This window comes from Gopherus evgoodei, unplaced genomic scaffold, assembly GCF_007399415.2.
Source record: "Gopherus evgoodei ecotype Sinaloan lineage unplaced genomic scaffold, rGopEvg1_v1.p scaffold_52_arrow_ctg1, whole genome shotgun sequence".
Classification (NCBI taxonomy): Eukaryota; Metazoa; Chordata; order Testudines; family Testudinidae; genus Gopherus; species Gopherus evgoodei.
In genome coordinates, this window is record NW_022060073.1 from 651,101 (window position 1) to 677,971 (window position 26,871).

General features: G+C 50.0%; 1 protein-coding gene across 2 annotated transcripts in view; it reads right to left on the bottom strand.

The window, feature by feature from the left end:
- Positions 1 to 26,871, bottom strand: part of LOC115643196 (dedicator of cytokinesis protein 2-like) — a 243,020-nt gene that overhangs the window by 206,788 nt on the left and 9,361 nt on the right. For both annotated transcript variants that reach the window (XM_030547063.1, XM_030547062.1), the window contains exons 3-5: positions 17,156 to 17,262; positions 5,953 to 6,080; positions 3,964 to 4,029 (exon numbers count right to left, since the gene is read on the bottom strand). In XM_030547063.1, the coding sequence (XP_030402923.1) occupies positions 3,964 to 4,029; positions 5,953 to 6,080; positions 17,156 to 17,262 (301 nt within the window). The remainder of the gene's footprint in view (positions 1 to 3,963; positions 4,030 to 5,952; positions 6,081 to 17,155; positions 17,263 to 26,871) is intronic.

Here is a 26,871-nt window from a genome sequence, read left to right on the forward strand (position 1 = left end):
TTACCATGGATTGTATGACCCGCACCGGCAGTTGAGGCCGTGTTGACTCCGTCATTGTGCTGAGCTACCTTGCCATGGAGAAGGTCTCCGGCGCAGAAGGGAGGGCAAGCTCAACCACAGCAGGAGCCAGGGAGTTGTCAGGCACTGGACTCAACGGCCCTTGTGGGACCGGAATCGACAGTGCTGAGCTTGGCGGAGGCGCCATCTGTGGTGCCACAGTCGACGGTGCCACGGCAGAGGACGGTGCTGGACGAACCGTCTTGGAAGAGCGCTCCTTCCATGGAGCAGAAGTTGAAATACTATGTTGCTTCCCAGGTCTTGGGGACAGGGAGCGGTGCCGAGCAGATGTTGGTACCAATAAGGGTCGGTGCCAGGACTCTTTCTCAGTACCGGAGCAGTCCGGGGCCGGAGGGGCGCTCCTTACCGAAGAAGTCTGTTGGGTGCTCGGTGCCGATGCTGCAGGACTAAGTGCCGACTCCATGAGGAGCTGTTTCAATCGAAAGTCCCGCTCCTTCTTCGTCCTTGGTGTAAACGACTTGCAGATGCGGCACTTATCGGCAAGGCGGGATTCCCCTAGGCACTTGATGCAGGAGTTGTGGGGATCCCCTATTGGCATCGGCTTTTGGCACGCAGAGCACGGTTTGAATCCCGGTGCTTGGGAATCGGCCCGCACCGGGGTGGAGGAAAGGGGCTAATCCCTGATCCCTCCTTAAACTATGTACACTAACTATAAAGACGACAACTAATACTAACTATAACTACAAGAACTCGAACTATACACACAGTAACAACAAAGAACTACGAGTAGCTAGGGATGTGGAGATCAGCAAAGCTGCGCTCCACAGTTCCAACGACCATCACAGGCAGTAAGAAGGAACTGAAGGGCCATTGGGTTGGCAGGGGTATATATCCAGCGCCATAACGGCGACCCACCGAGTGTTGCTAAGGTAAAAATCTTCCGACAAGCGTGCATGCGGCGAGCGCACACCTAATTGGAATCGATATGAGCAAGCACTCGAAGAAGAACTTTGAAGATACTAATCTCCCACCTTCCTGAGAAGCTTCCTGGGATGTTGCTTTGACACTGCAGGGTCATGGGATGATGTCACCTGGTATGAAGTAACGCCTTGGACACTCTTGGTATTTTTCCACTGGAAACAAAGGATTCCTGCCTTATGTAAATCCTACTTAAGGATGGGAAGTGAGTCAATCAGGGCTCTTCTCCATTGCCTTCCTGGCCAACAAGGAAGACTGTTGAAAGCACCTGAAGAAATAAAAGAACTAAGCTGGGAAAGGCAAGGGCTGAGTCCAGGCTGAGACAGGGGTCTAGCCTGTGAAGAGAAATAACTGGAACTCTGAGCTGCAGAAACTCTGTAACCTGTCTAAAACGACATTTAGGGTAAGAAAATTCTATTTGTAACCTGTTTCTTTAGTGAATTAAACTTAGGCTGCGTGTTTTGTTTTATTTGCTGAGTAATCTGCTCTGTTCTGTTTGCTATCCCTTATAATCACTTAAAATTTACCTTCTGTAGTAATAAACGTATTTCCTGTTTATTTCAAAACCCACTTTGTGCAATTCATGTCAGGGAGTGGGGATGGAAACTGTGCATATCTCCCTCCACACTGAGGGAGGGCAATTTTTATGAGCTTGTGCTGTGCAGCACTCTCTACACAGTGCAAGACACTATTATTTTGGGTTTATATCCCAAACGAGGTATGCACATGAGTGCTGGGCTGAGTCCTCCCACAGAGAACTGTTCACAGGCTCTGTGTGATTCTACAGCTGGGTGTGTCTCTACCAGTGTGTGTGTTGGAATGGGGCTTGAGAGCCTTTCACAGCAGCACAGAGTAAGGGAAACCTAGGCCGGTTGGATAGGTGGGCTCAGTGGGACCCTAGTACATCTGGTGGCACTGAGAAAGTGGGGTCCAACCTGTCACAAGATCTACCAATGACTATTAGCCAAGATGGTCAGGGACAGAATTTCATGCTCTGGGTGTCAGTAAACCTCCTAATGCCAGAAGCTGGGACTGGACGGATGAATCACTCGACAGGGGATGAATCACTCAAAATTGCCCTGTTCTGTTCATTCCCTCTGAGGTATTTGGCACAGGCCATTGTCAGAGACCAGATACTGGGCTAGATGGACCTTTGGTCTGACCCAGTGTGGCCACTCTTAAGCTTCTCTACGGAGAAATGGATGACACAAGCCTGCAAGGCCCTGAACATTGGCTAATTGGTCAGGTCAAAGGGGCAACACTAATGTGAGGAGTGGGATAGTTTCCACGGAGAGAAATAAGCTGGTATTCCTGTTAAACTAAGATGGAACAAACACTGGAGGTGCTCTCAGAACTCAAAGATAGCCAAAAGAAGTTAAAACAGAATCTGGAAATTTCTCAGAAGGATTTAAAGAAACTTATGGAGGTTTCCCAAAAAGGACAGAATGATGACTTGTGGTCAGAGATAAAATTTCTGTTGGGACTGCAGCTATCAAGTGTCTGGGCAGATTTGGGGTAACTGTACCTCCATCACTAGACTGAAATGTCATGTGGTACCAAGGATATGTCAACACTATTATCTTGATCAACCACACTTGTAACGTTATCAATAAAATATATCAAGTTAGTCTGAGAAGCTCTGTCTTCCATAAACCCACATTAATTGGCATTAACTGCATTACCCTTCTTTAATTCTTCAGGATTCAAGTTCCGTATCAACTGCTCCATTGTCTTGGCCAGAAATGATGTCAGGCTGACAGACCTGTAATTAGCCAGGTCATCACATTTACGCTTTTAAAAACTGGCACAACATTAGCTTTCTTCCAGTCTTCTGGAATTTCCCCAGTGCTCCAAGATTTATTGAAAATCAACATTAATGGTCCTGCAAGCTCCTCAGACAACTCTTAAATCTCTTGGATGCAAGTTAACTGGACCTGCTGATTTTAAAGATGTCTAACTTTAGCAGCTTCCGTTTAACATCCACTAATGATGGGAAGAATGTTATCTGCACCATATGATAAGGCTGTGACAGACTGACAATATCTATAATATACCTAACAAACCTTGTGGAATTAAGATGAACTTTAATTCAATGAAGTGTAACATGAATGAATTAGGGTTAACACCTTTGCAGTTCATTGTATTACAAATGCAAACATTCACACCGTGCTGTGAAATTGTATGGAACCTCTTTACTAGAATGACAAGATTAATACAATTTCTGGAAGTTCAAAGGTCTTTCTGGAACAATAGGTATGAAATGAATTTCCTTAGGAAATACCTTGAGGTGAGGGGAATGCAAATTCTCCCCCTTTGAAGCCAATCTTTTGAAGATATGCTGCGAGGAAATAGACCCTTTGTATACTAACTACTTGCTTCTGGAAACTCCAGTTCAAAGAGCCCTGAAGTGTATAAAAAGGAAACTGAACGTGTTATGACTGTGCTTGTTTCAAGCTGAAGATCTGATGAACTTGTAACCACAAGGTGTCGCTAGGGTGGGGTATTAAAAGTCTGCACCTGAGCAACTTTCCTAACTTCTGATTATTATTCATTAACAACTAAAACCCCATCTTGTGCTTTATCTGTTAGGACACTGATCCGTAAGCAAATTAAAGACGTATTATTCTTCACACAAGACTTCAAGAAATCCAATAAGTTTAGAAAATGAAGGTCTGATAGCCCTGGCCAAACCCAATCATAGTGCACATCTGAACTTCTCAGTCATACAGTTCTGCTGATGCACCACACATCCAGCCCCCAGCCCCCAGACCCACTATTACAGTCCCAGTCTCCCCACCCCAACGCTCAGCAGGAGCCCCATCTCCACCACTTCTCAAACTCAAGGTGATAGTAAATGTAAGGATGGGGGCTGAAGTGAGAAGCAGGTGGGCTTCTCCCAGGTGCTCCGGCTGCCCCTACTCTTCCTTTCTCCTCCTGTATTTCAAAACTTCCCAGAGGAATGCTCACCAGCTCAGAGTCCTCACTGTGCTGTCTCTCTTCTCCACTCTGATGTGTCAGCCACTCTTCTGCTCTCTGGAACCAACAATATCAAACAGAATTCATCTCTACAATCAAGCTAAAAGTCATTATCATTGGCTCATTTCACCATAAGACCTACGGGCAGGGCTGTGCTTCCTTTGTATACCTTTCCCTCTCTGGGACACGTTTCCAAATGCAGCATGGAACCTGCTGCCTTTCCGAGAGGAAAGCTGTCTTACTCCTAGGAATGTTGGTACAACTCTCTGCTTCAGGCTGGAAGGAGGTGGGTAAGACCCTCACACATGATTTTGGCATGGCTGAGGTGACGGGCTGCTATGTTAAAAGGGACATTATACTCAGGCCTCTTCTGCCAGTCCCACTGAGTAGCCAGTGCTGGCATCCTTCAGAAGGTGGATGTCTCAACCAGCTCCACTCTGCTCATCTCTGCGTCTGCCAGGGGAATACTTGTACTAGAGAAAGTTGGGGCTCAGAATGTCCAGGCCTTATCCCCTCACTTCACCTTATAAAGGAGCTCCTTGAGCAAAGGGTTGTATCATGTACCCTGAAGTGATGTATTATAGAAGCCTCAGAAAGTTGCAACTGAAGGGGCAGGAACTGGAGGGTTCAGAGGATATGGTCCTGTTGGTCTAATTAGAGCTGCTTTTGGCTAATTTTCAAAGGTAAATGGGTCAGAAGCAAGTTTGATGGATGAGGGGCACTCCCGGGGCTGGTGGGTGGCAGCTCGTGAACACTGGGCTGTCCGTGTAGCTAACAACAGTGGTGCTGACTTGGCAGGGCTCAGATATCGCAGTGCCTAGTGTGAGAGGCAGCTCTCTGGACCAAGGCCAAAAAGGACAAAAACTGAGCATGGTCCTTAAAGACAGCAGCTCCAACTGAGCCTCACAGGGGAGCCAGTCTGGAGCTCATTCTTTCTCAGAGGAGACTGAGTGCTGTTCCTGACTCTGCCACAGCCTCCATGTGACACCTCGGGCAAGCCACTTCATCTCTCTGGGCCAAGTGCTAATAGCCCTTTGTTCCTCTCCACCTTTGTCTGTCATGTCTATTTAGACTGTCAGCTCTCCATGTCACAGACTCTCTCCTGTTATGTGTCTATACAGCAGCCAGCCAATGGGTGACCTCAGCTGGAGCTTTGAGACACTACAAACAAATAAAAACAAATGTAATAATTCCATTTGTTTTGTCCTGTAACTCACATGGGTTGGGCAGCTTCTCCTAGGTCTAGTACACAGGGAGAAGGGTCAGCCCATGAGGAGGGACAGAATATTGACAAAGTTTGAAAGAGGCTTCCCACCAGGGCTCCATGATGCTTTGGACCTTCTATTTCCATAGGGTCTCCCCACCTCAGGGTCAGGGCCAAGGGCTTGCAGGTGTGGTCAGGAATTATTGGGCTTCCCTAGGGCTTGCAGGTAACTACGGTATTAGGAACCCATCACTGCAGTGGGGGCCGTGGCTTGGCCCATCAAATCATGATGGTTTGACTCAGATATCATTGCTGTGGTTTCATCTCTGAGAGCTTTAGCAGCTCCATCTTGTTTATTCGGGAAAGTGTCTGGGACACTGGTTCTCCACTTGTGAGGTAACTCCCTTCTCTTCATGTGTCAGTATATTTATGCCTGCATCTGTAACTTTCACTCCATGCATCTGAAGGAGTGAGGCTTTTTTACCCACGAAAGCTTATGCCCAAATAAATCTGTTAGTCTTTAAGGTGTCACCGGACTCCTTGTTGTTTTTGCCTGGGACAGTTAGCTAGTTACACAACAGCTCAGCAACCCCTGCTATGCCCCCTGTTTCCCCCTAGGTCTGTAGAGGGAGGGGGAATGCCAGCCTGAGCCCCAGTGTTTGTCCCCACAAAGGAGCTTTGTATTCAACCTAGCTCAAACCCATTTAACTTTGTGAGTCCAACACCACAGCTGGACAGGGCTGACAGCCGGTGCATTAGGGTAATGGGGGGTTTACCTTCTGGGCTTTGTACAGCACCTCCAGGATATTGCTGAGCAGCTCAATGCAAGCCTCCTCCTCCTCTCCCTTCGCAATCAGCTCCTGGAGGATGGGGATTGTAGTATGCAGCAGCATCTCTCGACACTCTGCACAGACAGAGATATTAGTTGTGGGGTGGGAAGGGAGCAAACACAGAAACCTCACCGTCCTGGGGAGGGAGTGGGTCAGAGACGGGCAGACGTTCAGGCTCAGGTTGGAGCCCAGGCTCTGTGACCCTTCCCCCTTGTGGGTCCCAGAGCCTGAGCCCAAAGGTCTCCACTGCAATTAAACGGCCCCACAGCCCAAGTCAGCTGCAATGGGCCAGCTGTGAGTGTTTAATTGCACTGTACACATGGAGAATTCACCACATCCCTAGGGGAGCTGTTCCAGTGTTAATTCCCCTCAGTGTTAAAAATGTGCCTCTTATTTCTATACTGAATTTGTCTGGTTTCAGCTTCCAGCTACTGGACCTTGCTTTGCCTTCATCTGCTAGATCGGAAATCTTCTGCTCATCTAGTCAGATGCTTCCTCTTGCATCTGAGGAAGTGGGTATTCACCCACGAAAGCTCATGCTCCAAAACGTCTGTTAGTCTATAAGGTGCCACAGGATTCTTTGCTGCTCATCTATGTACTCACAGGCCCTGACCAAGTCACCTCCTGTGCTACTCTTGTCTTGGATAAAGTAAACAGCCTGAGCTACTTCAGTCTCTGATTCAGAAGTGAGACTGCAGAGAGACTGCGGATCATTCTCATCGCTCTTTTCTGAACCCTTTTCAGTTCGTCAGTGTCATCTCTTTTAAAGTGTGGACACCAGAACTGGACACACCATCCCAGAAATGGTCTCTTTGCTGCAAGTCAGTGGTATGACTGAGCTGTCTCCTGCCATCTACTGAAGAACCAGAGGAAAAGATCTAATGAGCAGACACACCTGCTTTGCCAGGATGATCAGCTTTGGCTGTGTTGTGTTAGCATTCACTTAAACCTTGGAGGCGGGGTAATGAAATGTTATCCTTATTGTATGAGTAAAGGGGGGCAGAAAAACGGTTACTCACCTTCTCGTACCTGTTGTTCTTCGAGATGTGTCGCTCATTTCCATTCCAATGGGGCGTGCGCTGTGTGCACAGTCGTCGGAAGGTGTTTCCCCTAGTGGTACCTGTCAGGTTGGCTGTGGAGCCACTTGGAGTGGCGCCCTCATGGCGCTGAACATATGCCACTGCTGACCCGGCCCCTCCTCAGTTCCTTCTTCCTGGCTGCTCCGACAGCGGGGAAGACGGACGGGTTTGGAATGGACATGAGCAACAAATCTCAAAGAATAACAGTTACAAGAAGGTGAGTAACGATTTTTCTTCTTCAAGTGCTTGTTCATATCAGTTTCAGTTAGGTCCCAAGCCCTACCTAGGCGATGGGGTCAGAGTTATGGAATCGCTGACTGGAGCACCACTCTGCCGAATGCTGCATCATCTCTGACATGCTGGATGATAGCATAATGAGAGGAACGTGTGGACTGAGGACCACATTGCTGCCCTGAAGATCTCCTGTATTGGAAACTGGGCCAGGAACACTGCCGAAGATGCCTGCACCCTTGTGGAGTGTGCAATAAGGGCCGGGGCTGGAACCTTAGCCAGCTCAGAGCACATCCTGGTGCAGGACATGATCCATGATGAGATCCTCTGAGATGAAACCAGGAGCCCTTTCATCCTGTCCACAATCACCACAAACAGCTGGTTCAACTTCCTGCACGGCTTCATGTGCTTGATGGAAAAGGCCAGCGCTCGCAAAACACCCAGAGAGTGGAGCCTCTGTTCTCAGACATTAGCATGAGGCTTAGGGAAGAAGACAGGCAGAAAAAAGTCCTGGTTGGTGTTAAAATGTGACACCGCCTTGGGAAAGAAGGCCAGGTGGAACTATCCAGATATATGTTGGGAAAATAACACGGCAGGGCACAGACTATCCAATAAGTTCCAGGACTGCATTGCAGACAACTTTTTATTTCAGAAGGTTAAAAAAGCTACTGATGGGGAAGCTGTTCTAGACTTGATTTTAACAAATAGGGAGGAACTTGTTAAGAATTTGAAAGTAGAAGGAAGCTTGGATGAAAGTGATCATGAAATCATAGAGTTTGCAATTCTAAGGAAGGGTAGAAGGGAGTACAGCAAAATAGAGACAATGGATTTCAGGAAGGCGGATTTTGGTAAGCTCAGAGAGCTGATAGGTAAGGTCCCATGGGAATCAAGACTGAGGGGAAAAACAACTGAGGAGAGTTGGCAGTTTTTCAAAGGGACACTATTAAGGGCCCAAAAGCAAGCTATTCTGATGGGTAGGAAAGATAAAAAATGTGGCAAAAGACCACCTTGGCTTAACCACGAGATCTTGCATGACCTTTTTATTTTGTAGGAGTCATATAAAAAATGGAAACTAGGTCAGATTACAAAGGATGAATATAGGCAAATGACAGGAATGCAGGGGCAAGATTAGAAAGGCAAAGGCACAAAATGAGCTCAAACTAGCTATGGGAATAAAGGGAAACAAGAGGACTTTTTATCAATACATTAGAAGCAAGAGGAAGACCAAGGACAGGGTAGGCCCACTGCTCAGTGAGGAGGGAGAAACAGTAACAGGAAACTTGAAAATGGCAGAGATACTTAATGACTTCTTTGTTTCGGTCTTCACTGAGAAGTCTGAAGGAATGTCTAACAAAGTGAATGCTTATGGGAAGGGGGTAGGTTTAGAAGATAAAATAAAAAAAGAGCAAGTTAAAAATCACTTAGAAAAGTTAGATGCCTGCAAGTCACCAGGGCCTGATGAAATGCATCCTAGAATACTCAAGGAGTTAATAGAGGAGGTATCTGAGCCTCTAGCTATTATCTTTGGAAAGTCATGGGAGACAGGAGAGATTCCAGAAGACTGGAAAAGGGCAAATATAGTGCCCATCTATAAAAAGGGAAATAAAAACAACCCAGGAAACTACAGACCAGTTAGTTTAACTTCTGTGCCAGGGAAGATAATGGAGCAAGTAATTAAAGAAATCCTCTGCAAACACTTGGAAGGTGGTAAGGTGATAGGGAATAGCCAGCATGGATTTGTAAAGAACAAATCGTGTCAAACCAGTCTGATAGCTTTCTTTGATAGGATAACGAGTCTTGTGGATAAGGGAGAAGTGGTGGATGTGATATACCTAGACTTTAGTAAGGCATTTGATATGGTCTCACATGATATCCTTATAGATAAACTAGGCAAATACAATTTAGATGGGGCTACTATAAGGTGGGTGCATAACTGGCTGGATAACCGTACTCAGAGAGTAGTTATTAATGGTTCCCAATCCTGCTGGAAAGGTCTAACAAGTGGAGTTCCGCAGGGGTCTGTTTTGGGACTGGCTCTGTTCAATATCTTCATCACAGACTTAGATGTTGGCATAGAAAGTACACTTATTAAGTTTGCAGACGATACCAAACTGGGAGGGATTGCAACTGCTTTGGAGGACAGGGTCAAAATTCAAAATGATCTGGACAAATTGGAGAAATGGTCTGAGGTAAATCAGATGAAGTTCAATAAAGACAAATGCAAAGTGCTCCACTTAGGAAGGAACAATCAGTTTCACACATACAGAATGGGAAGAGACTGCCTAGGAACGAGTATGGCAGAAAGAGATCTAGGGGTCATAGTGGACCACAAGCTAAATATGAGTCAACAGTGTGATACCATTGCAAAAAAAGCAAACATGATTCTGGAATGCATTAACAGGTGTGTTGTAAACAAGACACGAGAAGTCATTCTTCCGCTTTACTCTGCGCTGGTTAGGCCTCAACTGGAGTATTGTGTCCAGTTCTGGGCACCGCATTTCAAGAAAGATGTGGAGAAATTGGAGAGGGTCCAGAGAAGAGCAACAAGAATGATTAAAGGTCTTGAGAACATGACCTACGAAGGAAGGCTGAAAGAATTGGGTTTATTTAGTTTGGAAAAGAGAAGACTGAGAGGGGATATGATAGCAGTTTTCAGGTATCTAAAAGGGTGTCATCAGGAGGAGAGAGAAAACTTGTTCACCTTAGCCTCCAATGACAGAACAAGAAGCAATGGGCTTAAACTGCAGCAAGGGAGATTTAGGTTGGACATTAGGAAAAAGTTCCTAACTGTCAGGGTAGTTAAACACTGGAATAAATTGCCTGGGGAGGTTGTGGAATCTCCATCTCTGGAGATATTTAAGAGTAGGTTAGATAAATGTCTATCAAGGATGGTCCAGACAGTATTTGGTCCTGCCATGAGGGCAGGGGACTGGACTCGATGACCTCTTGAGGTCCCTTCCAGTCCTAGAGTCTATGAGTCTGAGTTGTACCTTGTCCTTATGTAGGGGGTATCAGAAGTGAAAGTCTTTAATTCCGACATCCTCCTTGCTGAGGTAATGGCGACCAGAAAGGCAACCTTATGACAAGTAGAGAAGGGATCAAGTCATCAGTGGTTCGAAAGGGGGCCTTGTTAGCCTGGAGAGGACAAGGTTAAGGTCCTATACAGGGAGCGGTAGTCTAATATGTAGGTGTAACTGCTCCAGGCCCTTGTGGAAACGGGCAACCATAGGGTTGATGAAGATTGAACATCCGGCTGCTCCTGGGTGGAAGGCCAAAATGGCTGCAAGGTGCACCTTGATTGACAATGCTGCGAGACATCCTTTAGCAGTAGGATCTGGAGCTGCCACGGCCAGGGAGAGGCAACTCTCTCCCAGCCCCAGGCTGCTGCGGCGAGAGGGGGTTGGGGGGGGGAGTCTTCTCCTCCTGCTGCAGCCCGCACCAGAGACCCCTCATCCCCAGCCCCACACCAGAGCCTGAGCCCTCACCCCCCAGCCCTCTGACCCTGGCCCTGAGCCCCCTTCCACACCCCAACCTCCCCCTTATCCCTGGCCCCACCCCAGAGCCCAGCTCTGAGCCCCCTTCCACACTCCAAACCCCTCAGCAAATGGGGGGATCAGGTTTGCCAGAGTCTTAATGTTGTTCTGAATTGTTTTTATCAGGGGCAGAGCTACTCTGGATGGCCCCTCTGGTGCCAAGATGTCCACCATAGGCCATAGTAAATGACCCTAGTATGACAGTGGGTCATTTAAAAGATACCCCATTTGTCCATGTCACCAAACAACCAAATAATTGGTACAATCCACAGTGTCTGCTTCGGCGACATCATTGACTGGCATAAAGTGTTGTGGGTCGAAATAATGGTGGCTTCTGTGCTGAGATAATTGCTCAGTGTTTTCCTTTATTACTGCTATTGGTCTTTCACTTTAATGAGTCTTTGGGACAGTGACAAGTCTTAATGTTGTTCTGAATTGTTTTTATCAGGGGCAGAGCTACTCTGGATGGCCCCTCTTGTGCCAAGATGTCCACCATAGGGCCCTCAGGTTCCACTACTTCCTCTGCCTGCAACCCCATGTTGTGTGTGATCCTCCACAGTAGGTTCTGGTGAGCTCCGTGGTCTATCGGGGGCGGACCGAAGGTAGATGCACCTGCCACTGCCTTGTCTGGGGATGAGGATGATGAGGGCAGAGGCAGCACGGTCCTCCTGACCCTCTAGCTCTCTGACCTCCTCCTGGTCAGTGCTAGGGGCCTCTATGCCAACTGTTGTCCCAGTGGTGGAGGCCTAGCTCGGCGGTGGGCACTGTGCCGACACTGTTGCAGCAGTGGCCTGAATGGCCAGTGGGCCTTGTGTCAACGTCATCTCGGCGGTGGTCTGGACAGCCGGTGTGCCTTGTGCCAATGTCATCTTGGCAGTGATGGCCTGGACAGCTGATGGGCCTTGTGCCAATGTGATCTTGGATCCCCGTGGCATGGGTCGGTCCTTAGGCAGCAGGGGTGCTCAGGTCTCAGAGGCCACTGACTGGGAGCCCCTGGACAAGGACCCCTGAGTCTGGTGATAAGTCCAGGGTGTCCAAAAGGGCCACTGTGCAAGTGGCTGCGATTGGGGGTGCCAGGGTACCACTCCTGCCTCACTTCGGTGCCTGTCAGAACTGTGCCGGCTGTGATGGGAGTAAAAGGAGTCGCCATCAGAGTCTGATGAGACTGATCTCGACCTGATGACCACGGTGGCACTGATGGGTAGTGTGCCGGGGACCGGTGCTGAGTGTCAGATGCTGAATTGACAGTGTGGGAGACCAGTGCCACTCTGTTGGTGTCGCTCCACTCTTGGTGTCGGGGAACCCTGCCGGGAACCCAGTGCTGGTGAGTAGTGCCTTGATGAAGGCGATCGGGAGCATTGCTGTGGGAAGCAGTGCCAAACTGGAGAGGGCGACCGCCGCATCATGGCCACCTTGCCTCTAGACGGTGCTGGTTGTTGAGGCACCAGAGGCTTGTCTCTGACTGCCAGGGGTTGAGGTGTCGGCGTGGTAATCAGATCCCTGAAAGCTTCGAAAGTGACCAGGCTGGAGGGCAGCTCTAACTCCTCTACTTGGCACTGCCTGTCTGGAGAGTCACTGGATGCCGGACTCGATGGTCTCCTCAGGGGAACCGAAGTCAATGGTGCCAACTCCTGTGTTCTGGGCACTGAGTGCTCCTGCGTAGGATGCACTGTTGTTGCACCTGCTAGCACTGCTGTCTTTGGCACAGGGGAATGACCCCTATCAGTCTTCCTGTGCCACTTATGTGGCATTGGGGAGTGGGAGCAGTGCTGGGTTGTCTCTGCAGCCTGCGGTGCTGGGGAGCACCACTGCCGAGGGTCTCTTAGACCAGAGTCCTTCCTTGGCACCATGTCGCATATGGAGGGCAGGGCGCTCTGCATGGACGTGCTCAGTGACGGGTCCCGATGGTCTGCGGCAGTTTGGAGGCGAAGAGTGGACTCTATCAAGAGGAGTTTTAGACAGAAATCATGCTCTTTCTTTGTCCTGGGGTGAAAAGCTCTGCAGATTTTGCACCTCTCTGTCTGATGCGCCTCTCCCAGACACTTCAGGCATGAGTCGTGGGGATCACCTGTTGGCATAGGGTTGCTGCAGGTTCTGCAGGGCTTAAATGCTTGGGACCCCACTCCCAAAACTTATCTATCCACTATATACAACTATAACTAATTACCTGTGAACTGGAAACTACAGCTACAAACTAGAAGATACGCCAAGGGAAGCACTTTTTGCAAGCGACCGCAGTTCCAACAGCTGTCACCGGCAGTGAGAAGGAACTGAGGAGGGGCTCGCTCGGCAGAGACATATATTCAGCCCCATGAAGATGCCACTCCAGGGGGCTCCACAGCCAACCCGATGGGAGCTGCTAAGGGAAAAAGTTTCCAACCACTGTGCACGCGGCATGCACACACCTGATTGGAATCTATATGAGCAATCACTCGAAGAAGAGTTATACTTAATATGCCCTGATTGAGAGGTCCCTGTGAGTAGAACCTGGCCTGCTAAGTGTGAGGTAGTGAGCCAGGGCTGCCCGGGGGGAGGGGCAAGTGGGGCAATTTGCCCCAGGAGTTTTTCGGGGGCCCCAGAGCAGGGTCCTTCACTCGCTCCAGGGGCCCCGGAAAACTCTCGCAGGGCCCGGGCCCCCAGAGCTTCTTCCACTCTGGGTCTTCGGCGGCAATTCAGCAGCAAGGGGTCCTTTCGCTCCGGGACCCGCCGCCGAAGTGCCCCGAAGCCCCGCGGTGGGGAGTCCTTCTGCCCCGGTATCCGCTGCTGAAGTGCCAGGACCTCGGCGGCAATTCGGCGGAGGGGGCCCCTGCCACAGGTCTTCGGGGCACTTTGGCGGCGGGTCCCGAAGCGGAAGGACCCCCCACCGCCGAATTACCGCCGAAGCAGGGGCCCCCTGCTGCCGAAGACCCCAGGCCCCCTGAATCCTCTGAGCGGCCCTGTAGTGAGCCACTGCCAAGTGAAAGCTGGATGGGCGGGAGACAGGTCAGGTGCTCTAGACACCACTTGACCTTTCCTCGTCATTGTCTAAGGACAGAGCTGACTCGACTCCCTGGAGAGTCTGTGCCTCTCCTCAGTGCAATCACTGAGTGGGTGGTCTGATGCAGAGCAGGCAGCAGCTCTGGGATGCTGCACTACCCAGGGCAATCGCTCCTGCTGCAATCAGTAAGAACTGGGCGAGGTGGCGGAGCCGCAGAGCAAGGCCTTGCAGCTAAATGCAGCACACGTAGAGATGCAGCAGCAAAGGCCCTCCCCTACCCAGCAGATCCTAGAGCTGTGGTTACTAAGAGCTGGGCTGCATGGCTGTGATGCTGTCGGACTGGACTGGACTAGACAAAGGACACAGCAGAGCAGTGGTAGAGGCAGCAGCAATGAGAAGCAGCAGCAAGTGGCAGAGGCCTCAGTAGCCCACCCCCAGGACCTGAAGGTGAATGCACCTAGATGAACCCCGTGGACTCAAACAACATGTGAGTAGGATACAGTGGAAGGAATGGGGGAGTGGCATATAAAACGGACATTCATCCATTGGACTTTCAAGGTGGGAAACTGAGGCAAAAGGACTACTGCCCAATAGAGCGCAAGATGGGTGTTCGCGTACTTTTGAGTCATTGTTGCTGTTTTCCCAAATAAATGCTGTGTTCCCTCTCACTTTACCACAGTTTTGCTTTTATGTTGTACACAGACTCAGTGCTTGTGTGTGGGGAAGGACTGCCTCTGAGAGGTGCCCTGGAGAGGCTGTTAGTTTCCCCAGATTTCTGGATGAGGGCTCAAGCTGGTTTTGTTTTATAATTTTAAGAGGCATCCCTAGATATTGAACCCCTTGGTGCTGACACCACTTGGGAGAAGGTTACATTGATGCCGTGTAGTGTGTAATACCACCGCTCTACTTCTACCTGATATGCCTTGCCATGCATGTCCAAGGATCCCGTCTGCTCTGTCAACTAACTGAACATGAGCTCTCAGTGCAATACAGTGGCTATCTACCACGAGTCCGGAAAGCTTTCCTGAGTCACTGTTTTCCAAATACAACCTTCCATCCTCTACACGATGTGGTCACTAGTGGCACTAGATGATGAGAAAGGAGTGATCCCAAAGCACTCATGCTGCTTGGAACATTGCCAAGTGGAGAAGAGGGAAATCACAGACATCTCAGGGCCTTCCAGCAGGGCACATACCAACCTTACACTGAATTTTCTGTAATACTTTTATGAAGCTTATGTGTGCCTCAGTTTCCCTCTGTACCTTAGACTCATAGAAGATTGGAGTTGGAAGAGACCTCAGGAGGTCATCTAGTCCAACCCCCTGCTCAAAGCAGGACCAACCCCAACTAAAGTATCCCAGCCAGGGCTTTGTCAAGCCAGGCCTTAAAAACCTCAAGGAAGGAGATTCCACCACCTCCCTAGGTAACCAATTCCAGTGCTTCACCACCTTCCTAGTGAAATAGTTTTTCCTAATATCCAACCTAGACCTCCCCCTGTACCTCGCATTGGTACCAGGAGTTAAAAGCAGTTCACACTGCACCTGGAGCAGTGCAGGAGACATGATGGCATCTAACTGTCTGGGTGGAATGACAGGGTTGTTGAAGAACTGTTTGAAACTGACCCAGTTCAACAGGGACTCCAGAGAGACAATGAGACCACCCACAACAACTGAACAATTGACATCTGGCAGCAGGACACCCCAGAAAGCATACCATGTATGATGTTATGAGTATAATATAATATCTCGTTGAAAGATGACAGGGCCAGAAAGAGTTAATTAACTCACCTCACCGACTGACCTGACCCAAGGGTGAACCTTAAGGACTGGTTAGAGAGATATGTAAATGAATAGAGCTTTGAAATGCAAGTCTGCATTGTTAGAGGTAGAAGGGTAGATGTTTGCTCAGGTCTTGGGATGCCAGCAAACAAGTCTTGTCTATTGCTATAATTTTAATTCAAAGATCAAAAAAGAAATATTAGCATTTAAGATGATACTTGAGTAAAATAGTATTATTGTCTATGTGTCTCTTTAAAGGTTGTGGTAACCTGTATCTGAACTGTTTAATGGATAAATTACTCTGTGCTAATTGCCAGGATGTTTGGGAGAAGGAGTTAAGCCTATTGCTTTCTCAGGCCAAAAGGCTGCTGAAAATGTATAAGAAGCCTGGGACACGATCCATCTTCATCTCAGATCTGTTTTGGGTTTCAAGAGGGGGAAACCTTAAGCCACAAGGATTGAGATCCCCAGTCATTGACTGGAGCCACCCTGAATATGGACATTGGATTATAACCTCTGGACTATTTCTAAAAGGACTTTTGGCAACTACAAGCTCACCTCTACTACGTATCTGAACCTCAAGAATTGAATTCAAGTCTGTATGTGTATTAATCTTTTAACCAACACTCTCTCTCTTTTCTTTTCTAATAAATGTTAGCTTAGTTAATAACAATTGGCTGTAGTGTGTATTTTGGGTAAGATCTAAGTTATAATTGGACCTGGGTATGTGGCTGATCCTTTGGGATTGGAAGAACCTTTTCTTTTATATGATGAAGTAAGATTTTCAGGAATCATCATCATATCTGACAGGTGTGTCTGGACGGAGGCCTGAGGCTGGACACTTTAAGGGAACTGCATGGTTTGGACTTCTAAGTGACCAGTGAGGTACTATAGAAGCTGTTTTGTGCTGGCTTGGTAAATCTAAGTATTGGAATAACCACCAGCGTTTGGGATTTGTCTGCCCCGTTTTGTTTGCAGTTCACCCTGATTGAGTGACCTCAGCTGGCTCCCACGGGCAGCACCGTCACACCATGTGAACTAAGCTAAGAGCAAAGGGGAGAAGGTGTCAAGGTAGCTGGAATAACGACTGCCCTTTGGAATAACGACTGCTACTTTCACTCGGAATTAAGGACAAAGAGAGGGAGATCAGGCATGAAATGGGGTCCATAGCAGCTTGGCTATGGAAACACAGAAACCCTCCTTTCTGTGTTCTGACCTAAGGACTTTCAGATTCCATTGGCCAGGTGACTAATACGTTGTTACCTTGTTTTGGAAAGGCTGCCTGGTGATACTGGAAAAACTCAGAGCATTGCGCCCTGAAGGGGCACGAGACAAGCCTCCCATAGGAGTCTGGCTTGGCTGCCGGGAGAGAGGGATTGCAGGTATCCAAAGGCCCAGTCTTGGAGACCACGGGCCTGCCCTGTGAATTGTGTGGGTTCTGGAGGCCTGGCACACTAACAGGGTCACTGCCAACGGACTGTTTACATGCTGGGCATAGATGAGGCCCTGTGGATCTGTGATGGGGGGTTCCCCTTGATGTCCCCCACTTACCATAGGACTGGAAGATCTTGCTGTTGACTATTTCCGTCAGGGACTGCAGCTTCTGCTTAAGCAGGCGCAGAGGGGGCAGGTTCCCAATGAAATCCCGCAGCAAGCACCTAAAGCCCAGACGCAAGGGGACTCGGTTAGGTGATAATATGTAAAATCTCCAGAATAGGGTTGGGATAGGGAAAATCCCAGGGAACTTCAAGCTACAATATCCTTCTCCTGCTGGGTGTATACTCCAGCCCCTCACTGAGCCACTTTCCTGCTCTGGCTACTTGCTGCACCAGCAGCTGTCTCTGTTTTGAGGAAGAATTCAAAATGGATGCCAGGTCATTTATTGACTACACTTCTTCCCACAGGTGGGATTGGGCAAATTAGGGGGAAGGGCTGCTAAGAGTGTATAGATCTGAGCCTGATAGCTGACTGGCAGGTTGGATCAGGGAAGCAATGGGGTATGTAAGCTTTGGGAGGATGGCAGACATTTTGGGCATGTTGGTCACACCTCTAGAGATAAGCTTGCAAGTCAGTTTCCCACATAAAAGCCCCCCTTCAGTGTTTGTATGCTTGTACGTTTCTGAACTGGTCACTCCTCCCATCTCTTACGAGGGGCCGTTTTTTAAGACAGGCAATGTCAATACCTTCTTTGTGCCTTAAACTGAACCTAGTCCATTATAAAAGAAAACTGACAGAGTCAAGAAATCACAGAAAGACATTCTCTGTTGTGGCTTTTCTTGTTAAATGTGGAGCTTAAAATTATGTCTTTGGCTGTTATTAAATGTTGTACCAAAAAATGCCACCTGCTGAAGAGAATGTTACTGTAGAACAGGGGTCGGCAGCCTTTCAGAAGTGGTGTGCCGAGTCTTCATTTATTCACTCTCATTTAAGGTTTTGCGTGCCAGTCATACATTTTAATGTTTTTAGAAGGTCTCTTTCTATAGGTCTAGAATACATAACTAAACTATTGTTGTATATAAAGTAAACAAATTTTAAAAAATGTTTAAGAAGCTTCATTTAAAATTAAATTAAAATGCAGAGCCCTCCGGACCGGTGGCCAGGACCCCAGCAGTGTGATTGCCACTGAAAATCAACTTGCATGCCGCCTTTGGCACACGTGCCATAGGTTGCCTACCCCTGCTGTAGAACATCCCAGACTGCCACCTGCGGAAGAGAACGTTACTGTAGACTCTAGAACTACTTCCTGACTTTCTGGAAAAGACGGTTACTCACCTTTGTAACTGTTGTTCTTTGAGATGTGTTGCTCATATCCATTCCAATTAGGTGTGCGCGCGCCGCGTGCACGTTCGTCGGAAGATTTTTACCCTAGCAACACTCGGTGGGTCGGCAGGGCGCCCCCTGGAGGGGCGCCGCCATGGCGCTGGATATATACCCCTGCCGACCCGACCGCTCCTCAGTTCCTTCTTGCCGGCTACTCCGACAGTGGGGAAGGAGGGCGGGTTTTGGAACGGATATGAGCAACACATCTCGAAGAACAACAGTTACAAAGGTGAGTAACCGTCTTTTCTTCTTCGAGTGCTTGCTCATATCCATTCCAATTAGATGAATCCCAAGCCTTACCTAGGCGGTGGGGTCAGAGTGAGAAACTGCAGAATGGAAGACTGCTAAGCCGAAGGCTGCATCGTCTCTGGATTGTTGGACCAGGGCATAATGGGAGGTAAAGGTGTGTACCGAAGACCATGTAGCTGCTCGGCACATCTCTTGAATAGGTACTCGAGCTAAGAGGGCGGCTGATGAGGCCTGAGCCCTGGTCAAATGTGCAGTAATACGACCCGGAGAGGCGTGAGCTAGATCGTAGCATGCCCGAATGCACACTGTTATCCAGGACAAAATCCTCTGGGTAGAGACGGCCTGGCCTTTCATCCAGTCCGCCACTGCAACAAAAAGTTGGGGAGTTTTGCGGAAGGGCCTCGTACGGTCAATACAGAAGGCGAGCACCCTACGGACATCAAGCGAATGTAACTTCTGCTCCGTACGTGATGCATGTGGTTTGGGGAAGAAGACCGGGAGGAATATGTCCTGGTTGAGATGAAAGGCCGAGACTACTTTAGGGAGGAATGCTGGATGTGGGCATAGCTGGACCTTGTCCTTGTGGAACACCATGTATGGTGGGTCCACCATCAGAGCCCGAAGCTCAGAGACTCTCCTAGCTGATGTAATGGCTACCAGGAAGGCAGTCTTCCATGACAAATATAAGAGCGAGCAGGTTGCCAATGGCTCGAACGAGGGGGATGTAAGTTTCGTTAGAACTAAATTGAGGTCCCAGGAAGGGGCGGGGCGTTGCACAAGAGGAAATAGATGCTCCAGGCCTTTGAGGAACCTCAAAACCATAGGGTGGGAGAAGACGGAGTAAACGCCTTCACCAGGGTGGAAAGTAGAGATAGCTGCTAAGTGTACTCGCAAGGATGAGATTGCGAGGCCCTGTTGTTTGAGATGCCAGAGGTAATCCAAAATAGTGGGGATGGAAACCTCTGTAGGTGCAACATCCCGCGTGTGACACCAGCAAGAGAACCGTTTCCACTTGGCTAAGTAAATAGACTGGGTAGAGGGTTTCCTGCTACCCAGGAGTATCTCTTGTACTGGGGCAGAGCAGCGTAATTCCGATCGGGTTAACCATGCAGGAGCCACGCCGTCAAGTGGAGGGATTGCAGGTCTGGGTGGAGAAGCCTGCCGTGGTCCTGCGTTATCAGGTCCTGATGGAGGGGCAGGGGGATCGGGTCGGCTATCAAGTGGTCCAGTAATGTGGTGTACCAGTGTTGCCGGGGTCACGCAGGGGCTATCAAAATCAGTTGAGCCCTGTCCCTGCGAAGCTTTACGAGAACCCTGTGCACCATTGGGAAGGGTGGAAAGGCATAAAGCAGGTGGTTCACCCAAGAGATTAGGAAGACGTCCAATATTGATCCCGGGGCAAGACCCTGGAAGGAGCAGAACCTCTGTCACTTCCTGTTGTTGCGGGAAGCGAACAGGTCTATGTGGGGAAAGCCCCACTTCTGGAAGATGGAGTGAACAATGTCTGGGCGAAGCGACCACTCGTGGGCGAGAAAGGATCTGCTGAGATGGTCTGCCAGAGTATTCCGGACTCCTGGGAGGAAGGACGCTACAAGGTCTATAGAGTGGGTTACACAAAATTCCCACAGTTGGATCGCCTCCTGACAAAGGGGGGAGGATCGAGTCCCACCCTGCTTGTTGATGTAGTGCATTGCTGTTGTGTTGTCCGTAAGCACTAGAACACAACGGCCCTGTAGATGTTGTTGGAACGTCTGGCAGGCGAGGTGGACTGCTCTCAGATCCCGGACGTTTATGTGCAAGGACAGCTCTTGAGCTGACCAGAGGCCTTGCATGCAGCAATGGCCTAGGTGTGCCCCCCAGCCAAGAGACGAGGTGTCTGTTGTTAGGGACACTGAGGGTTGTCTCGGTTGGAACGGCATCCCTGCGCACTCTAGGGAAGGTGTTAGCCACCAGTTGAGGGAGCCTAAGATGGTTTGAGGAACGGTGACGATCATGTCTATGGAGTCCCTGCCTGTGCAGTAAATTGAGGCAAGCCAGGCTTGGAGGGGACGCAGGCATAGTTTGGCGTGCTTGGTTACAAAAGTGCATGCAGCCATGTGACCGAGAAGGCTGAGGCAGGTACGGGCCGAGGTCGTCGGGAAAGTTTGAAGGCTTTCTATGGCCGAGACTAGCGTCCGAAACCGGAGTAACGGAAGGGAGGCTGTTGCGAGCTTGGAGTCTAGAATGGCCCCAATTAATTCTATTCTTTGAGTGCGCACCAGAGTGGACTTCTCTAGATTGATCATGAGGCCCAACCGCTCGAATAGGCTCATGATGGCGGCCATATCCCTGGTGACTTGGGCCTCGGATGTCCCGCGAACCAGTCAGTCGTCTAGGTAAGGAAAGACGCTTATGCGCCGACCGCAGAGAAAGGCAGCTGCTACCGCCATGCACTTTGTAAACACGCGCGGGGCAGTGGAGAGGTCAAACGGAAGGGCCGCAAATTGAAAATGCTGGTGGTGCACCATAAACCGTAGGTACCGTCTGTGCGGAGGGTAAATTGAGATGTGAAAGTATGCATCCTTCATGTCGAGAGCAGCGTACCAGTCTCCGGGATCCAAGGATGGGATGATGGTCCCCAATGACACCATGCGGAATTCAACTTCTTCAGAAAGACGTTGAGACCGCGCAGGTCTAGGATGGGATGGAGACCTCCTTTTGCCTTAGGAATTAGGAAATATCGGGAGTAAAATCCCTTGCCCCTGAACTCCTCCGGCACCTCCTCTATAGCTCCGATTGACAGGAGCGTGCGAACCTCCTGCCAGAGGAATTGCTCGTGAGAGGGGTCCCTGAAGAGGGACAGGGAGGGCGGGTGGGAAGGAGGGGGCGAAACAAATTGAAGGCGGTATCCAAATTCCACCGTGCGTAGGACCCAAAGGTCTGAGGTTAATTGGGCCCACGGAGGGAGGAAGGAGGAAAGGCGGTTGGAGAACTGAAGAGGATCCTGGGAAAGGACTGGTGCTCTGCTGTCGGGCGCACCTTCAAAAGTCGATTTTGGTCCCGCTGATGGTTTGGCGGGAGCGTTATTCTGGCCCCCTTGGGAACCCAATTGTCTCCTGAAGTTCCCACGACCACGCCTCCTGTTAAAGTCTTGTCATGGCCTGGGCGGGGGATAGGGGCGCTGAGGCTGGGTACAGAAGGACCGTCTTTGGGTTTGCAGAGTATGCATCCCGAGGGAACGCATTATGACTCGATTGTCTTTGAGACTCTGGAGTCTAGGGTCCGTTTTCTGAGAGAAAAGGCCCTGTCCCTCAAACGGAAGGTCCTGAATAGTGTGTTGCAGTTCGGAAGGTAGACCCGAGACCTGCAACCACGATATTCTCCTCATTGTAATGCCCGAGGCCACGGTTCTGGCCGCCGAATCAGCAGCGTCGAGCGAGGCCTGCAGGGAAGTCCATGCCACTTTCTTTCCCTCCTCCAGAAGGGCTTGGAATTCTGGGCGGGAGTCCTGTGGGACTAGTTCAACGAATTTACCCACCAACTGCCAGGTGTTATAACTGTATCGGCTGAGTAGGGCCTGTTGGTTGGCCACTCGCAGTTGGAGGCCTCCGGCGGAGTAGACTTTACGCCCCAATAGATCCATCCTTCTAGCCTCCCGCAATTTTGGGGCAGGAGCTTGTTGGCCATGGCGCTCTCTCTCATTCACAGATTGAACAACCAGAGAGCATGGCAGAGGATGGGTATATAAATATTCGTACCCTTTAGAGGGTACCATGTACTTCCTTTCCACGCCTCTGCCCGTAGGAGGGATAGACGCTGGAGATTGCCAAATGGTGTCTGCTTTGGCTTGGATAGACCGTATGAATGGCAAAGCCACGCGAGTTGGCACATCTGCCGACAATATGTCTATGACCGGGTCTTCCACCTCCAGGACCTCTTCCACCTGGAGGTTGATATTTAAGACGACTTGCCTTAGAAGGTCCTGGTGGGCTCGGAGGTCAGTCGGGGGCGGGCCCGATGAGGTGGTACCAGCCACTGCCTCATTTGGTGATGAGGAGGAAGACAGACCCGGCACGACTGGATCATGCAGTGACTCCTGTTCTTGACGAACATCAGGGTCCGGAAACACCTGAGGGTCCGGCGCCAGAGCCGAGTCGTCTGTAGCCGCTGGAGGAGGGTGGCTAACAGTGGCCTCTGGTGCTCGGTGTTCCAACGGGGCAGAACGAGATGGTACTGTAGGCTCGCCTTGGGCCTGATGATATGCCCAAGGCGTCCAGAAGGACCACTGAGGTGCTTGTTCTGTGCCCTGAGCCTCCTGAAGAAGATGGCTCTGCGGGTCTGAGTCCCCATACACGGTGCTGTCAGTGTGCAAAGACTCAGATGGGTGCCGTGATGGCCATGGCGGAGCAGAGTGCACGTGAGGAGTGGCCCCATGCGTAAGTCGTGCCGTGCCGGAGAGCGGTACTGGGAGTCGTACCGCAGCCGAGAGGTTGACCGGGACCTGCAACCAGCACGGTGCCAGGAGGTCGACCGGGATTGTGAAGCTTGGTGGTGAGAGTGGCTGCGGCGAGAACGGTGCCGGGAGCTGGACCACCATCTGGAGTACCGGTCCGGGGAGCGGGATCTTGAGCGGTGCCGCAAGTACGACCGGTACCAAGAAGGGGACCGGTACCGGGACTGCGAGCAGCGCCTGGATCGGGACTGGCAGCGAGATCGGGAATGCTGGCGAGACCTCGACCTCGAGTGGTGCCTGCCTGCAGGATCGATGGAAGGTGGCCTGACCAGGGCCGGCTTCCCCGCTGACGCAACAACCTGCACTGGCGGTGCCGGGGGTTGAGGGAGGGTGGGCTCTATTAGAGCAATGAGTTCCCTCACCGTTGAAAAGGTCTCTGGCGTGGTGGGAACGAGAAGCTCTACCAAGGCATGTGCCGGGGAGCTGTCACGCACCGGACTCGACGGCTCTTGCATGGCTGGAATCAACGGTGCTGGGATCGCCGGTGCCGCGGCAGTTGTTGGTGCCGGGCAACTCGGTCTTGGCTGATGCTCTGACTGCGGCGCGGGTATTGGAGCCACAGGAGCCTTGGCCTTCTTAGCACGTGGGGAGAGGGAGTGGTTCCGGGCTGTCTTCTGTGCCGGTGACGGCTGGTGCTGGGGCGTCTTGGCGGTGCCAGCGCTCTTCGGTGCCGACGAGGCACTTCTCCCTGACGCGGACTGTGCGGCACTCGGTGCCGAGGCTGGAGGAGTGAAGGCCGCCTCCATTAGGAGCTGCTTAAGGCGAAAGTCTCACTCCTTTTTTGTCCGTGGCTTAAACGATTTGCAAATCCGGCACTTATCTGTGAGGTGGGATTCCCCCAGGCACTTTAGGCAGGAGTCGTGGGGTTCTCCCATTGGCATAGGCCGGCGGCAGGCCGAGCACGGTTTGAAGCCCGGTGAACCAGTCATGGGCCTGGGCACCGGGAGAGGGGAAGAGGCTAATCCCCAACCCTCTAAGTATATACACTAACTACGTTAACAAAGGTTAATAAAGTATAAACTACAACTATAACTATACAACTATATATACAATAAGTACTAGAACGGTGAATAGCTAGGGAAGTGGAGATCAGCTAAGCCGCGCTCCACTGTTCCAACGACCGACACGGGCGGTAAGAAGGAACTGAGGAGCGGACAGGTCAGCAGGGGTATATATCCGGTGCCATAGCGGTGCCACACCAGGGGGCGCCCTGCCAACTCGTCGGGTGTTGCTAGGGTAAAAATCTTCCGACGAATGTGCACGCGGCGCGTGCATACCTAATTGGAATGGATATGAGCAAGCACTCGAAGAAGAAATTGTAATTATTTAGCTTTAAATCGCAGTTAAACTCTGAAAAATGAAATGTGTAAAAATGGTGGCAGCTTGTTCAACAGCTCTGTTCTTGGTAAGTATTCAGAGTCTGATTTGTTGACTTCAGTGATGGAAATCAGTTTCTGCTGCTTTTTACTACTATTAATCCTGCAGAGCCAACACAGATAAGAAGAGAGGGAGCTCTTCCTCCTTGGCTGTATATCAAGTTCCAGTCAGTGACAGCTGCCCAAGACCACTGAAGATCCCTGGGCTGCATAGGTATTTCTGATGGCAGCATCTGGCCTGTGGAACTTTTTAACTGATGATATGCAAGACAGATAAACCCCAGAGAAAGTTTGCAGAGCGGGTACTGAGAAAACCATTTCATGTGCCATTTGAGCACATTTAAAATTTATATAGTCTCTGGTTTTTAATCAATCAATCTCACTTGGATTCAGTAACCGCCTTTTTGAAATAGCTCCCACTCCTACCTGCCACATGGGGCCACAACCGTGGTACCCTCAACCCACCCAGCAATATCGTCAATCTATCCAACTACACACTCAGCCCAGAAGAAAAGTCTGTCCTATCTCAGGGACTCTCTTTCTGCCCTGCCACCCCCACCAACATGATACAGTTCTGCAGCAATCTGGAAGCCTACTTTCGCCGTCTCCGACTCAAAGAATACTTTCAGGAAAACACTGAACAGCGCACTGATACACGGGTACCCTCCCACCAACAGCACAAGAAGAAGAACTCCACATGGACTCCTCCTGAGAGTCGAAATGACAGTCTGGGCCTATACATTGAATGCTTCCGCCGACATGCACAGGCAGAAATTGTGGAAAAACAACATTGCTTGCCTCATAACCTAAGTCGTGCAGAACGCAATGCCATCCACAGCCTCAGAAACCACACTGACATTATCATCAAAGAGGCTGATAAAGGAGGTGCTGTTGTCATCATGAACAGGTCTGACTACCAAAAGGAGGCCGCCAGACAACTCTCCAATACCAAATTCTACAGGCCACTTCCCTCAGATCCCACTGAGGAATACACTAAGAAACTGCACCATCTACTCAGGACACTCCCTACACTAACTCCGGAACAAATCAACATACCCTCAGAGCCCCGACCAGGGTTATTCTATCTACTACCCAAGATCCACAAACCCGGAAATCCTGGACGCCCCATCATCTCGGGCATTGGCACTCTCACTGAAGGACTGTCTGGATATATGGACTCTCTACTCAGACCCTATGCCACCAGCACTCCCAGCTATCTCCGCGACACCACTGATTTCCTGAGGAAACTACAATGCATTGGTGACCTTCCAGAAAACACCATCCTAGCCACCATGGATGTAGAGGCTCTTTACACAAACATCCCACACACAGATGGAATACAAGCAGTCAGGAACAGTATCCCTGATGATGCCACAGCACAAATGGCTCCTGAGCTCTGTGCCTTTATCCTCACACACAACTATTTCAAATTTGATGACAATATATATCTCCAGATCAGTGGCACCCATAATATGCCAATAATATGCCAATATTTTTATGGCCGACCTGGAACAACGCTTCCACAGCTCTCGTCCACTCACGCCCCTTCTCTGCCTATGCTACATTGATGACATCTTCATCATCTGGACCCATTGGAAGGAGACTCTAGAAAAATTCCATCACGATTTCAACAGCTTCCACCCCACCATCAACCTCAGCCTGGACCAATCTACACGGGAGGTCCGCTTCCTAGACACCACGGTGCAAATAAGTGATGGTCACTTTAACGCCTATACCGAAAACCTACCAACCACTATGCCTACCTTCATAGCTCCAGCTTCCATCCTGGGCACATCACACGATCCATTGTCTACAGCCAAGCACTGAGGTACAACCGCATCTGCTCTAACCCCTCAGACAGAGACCAACACCTACAAAATCTTCACCAAGTATTCTTAAAACTACAATGCCCGCACGAGGAAATAAGGAAACAGAACAACAGAGCCAGACGTATACCCAGAAGCCTCCTACTGCAAGACAAACCCAAGAAAGAAACTAACAGGACTCCACTGGCCATCACATACAGTCCCCAGCTAAAACTCCTCCAATGCATCATCAGGGATCTACAACCCATCCTGGACAATGATCCCACTCTTTCACAGGCCTTGGGTGGCAGGTCAGTCCTCGCCCACAGGCAACCTGCCAACCTGAAACATATTCTCACCAGTAACTGCACACTGCACCATAGGAACTCTAGCTCAGGAACCAATCCATGCAACAAACCTCGATGCCAACTCTCCCCACATATCTACACCAGCGACACCATTACAGGACCTAACCAGATCAGCCACACCATCACCGGTTCATTCACCTGCACCTCCACCAATGTA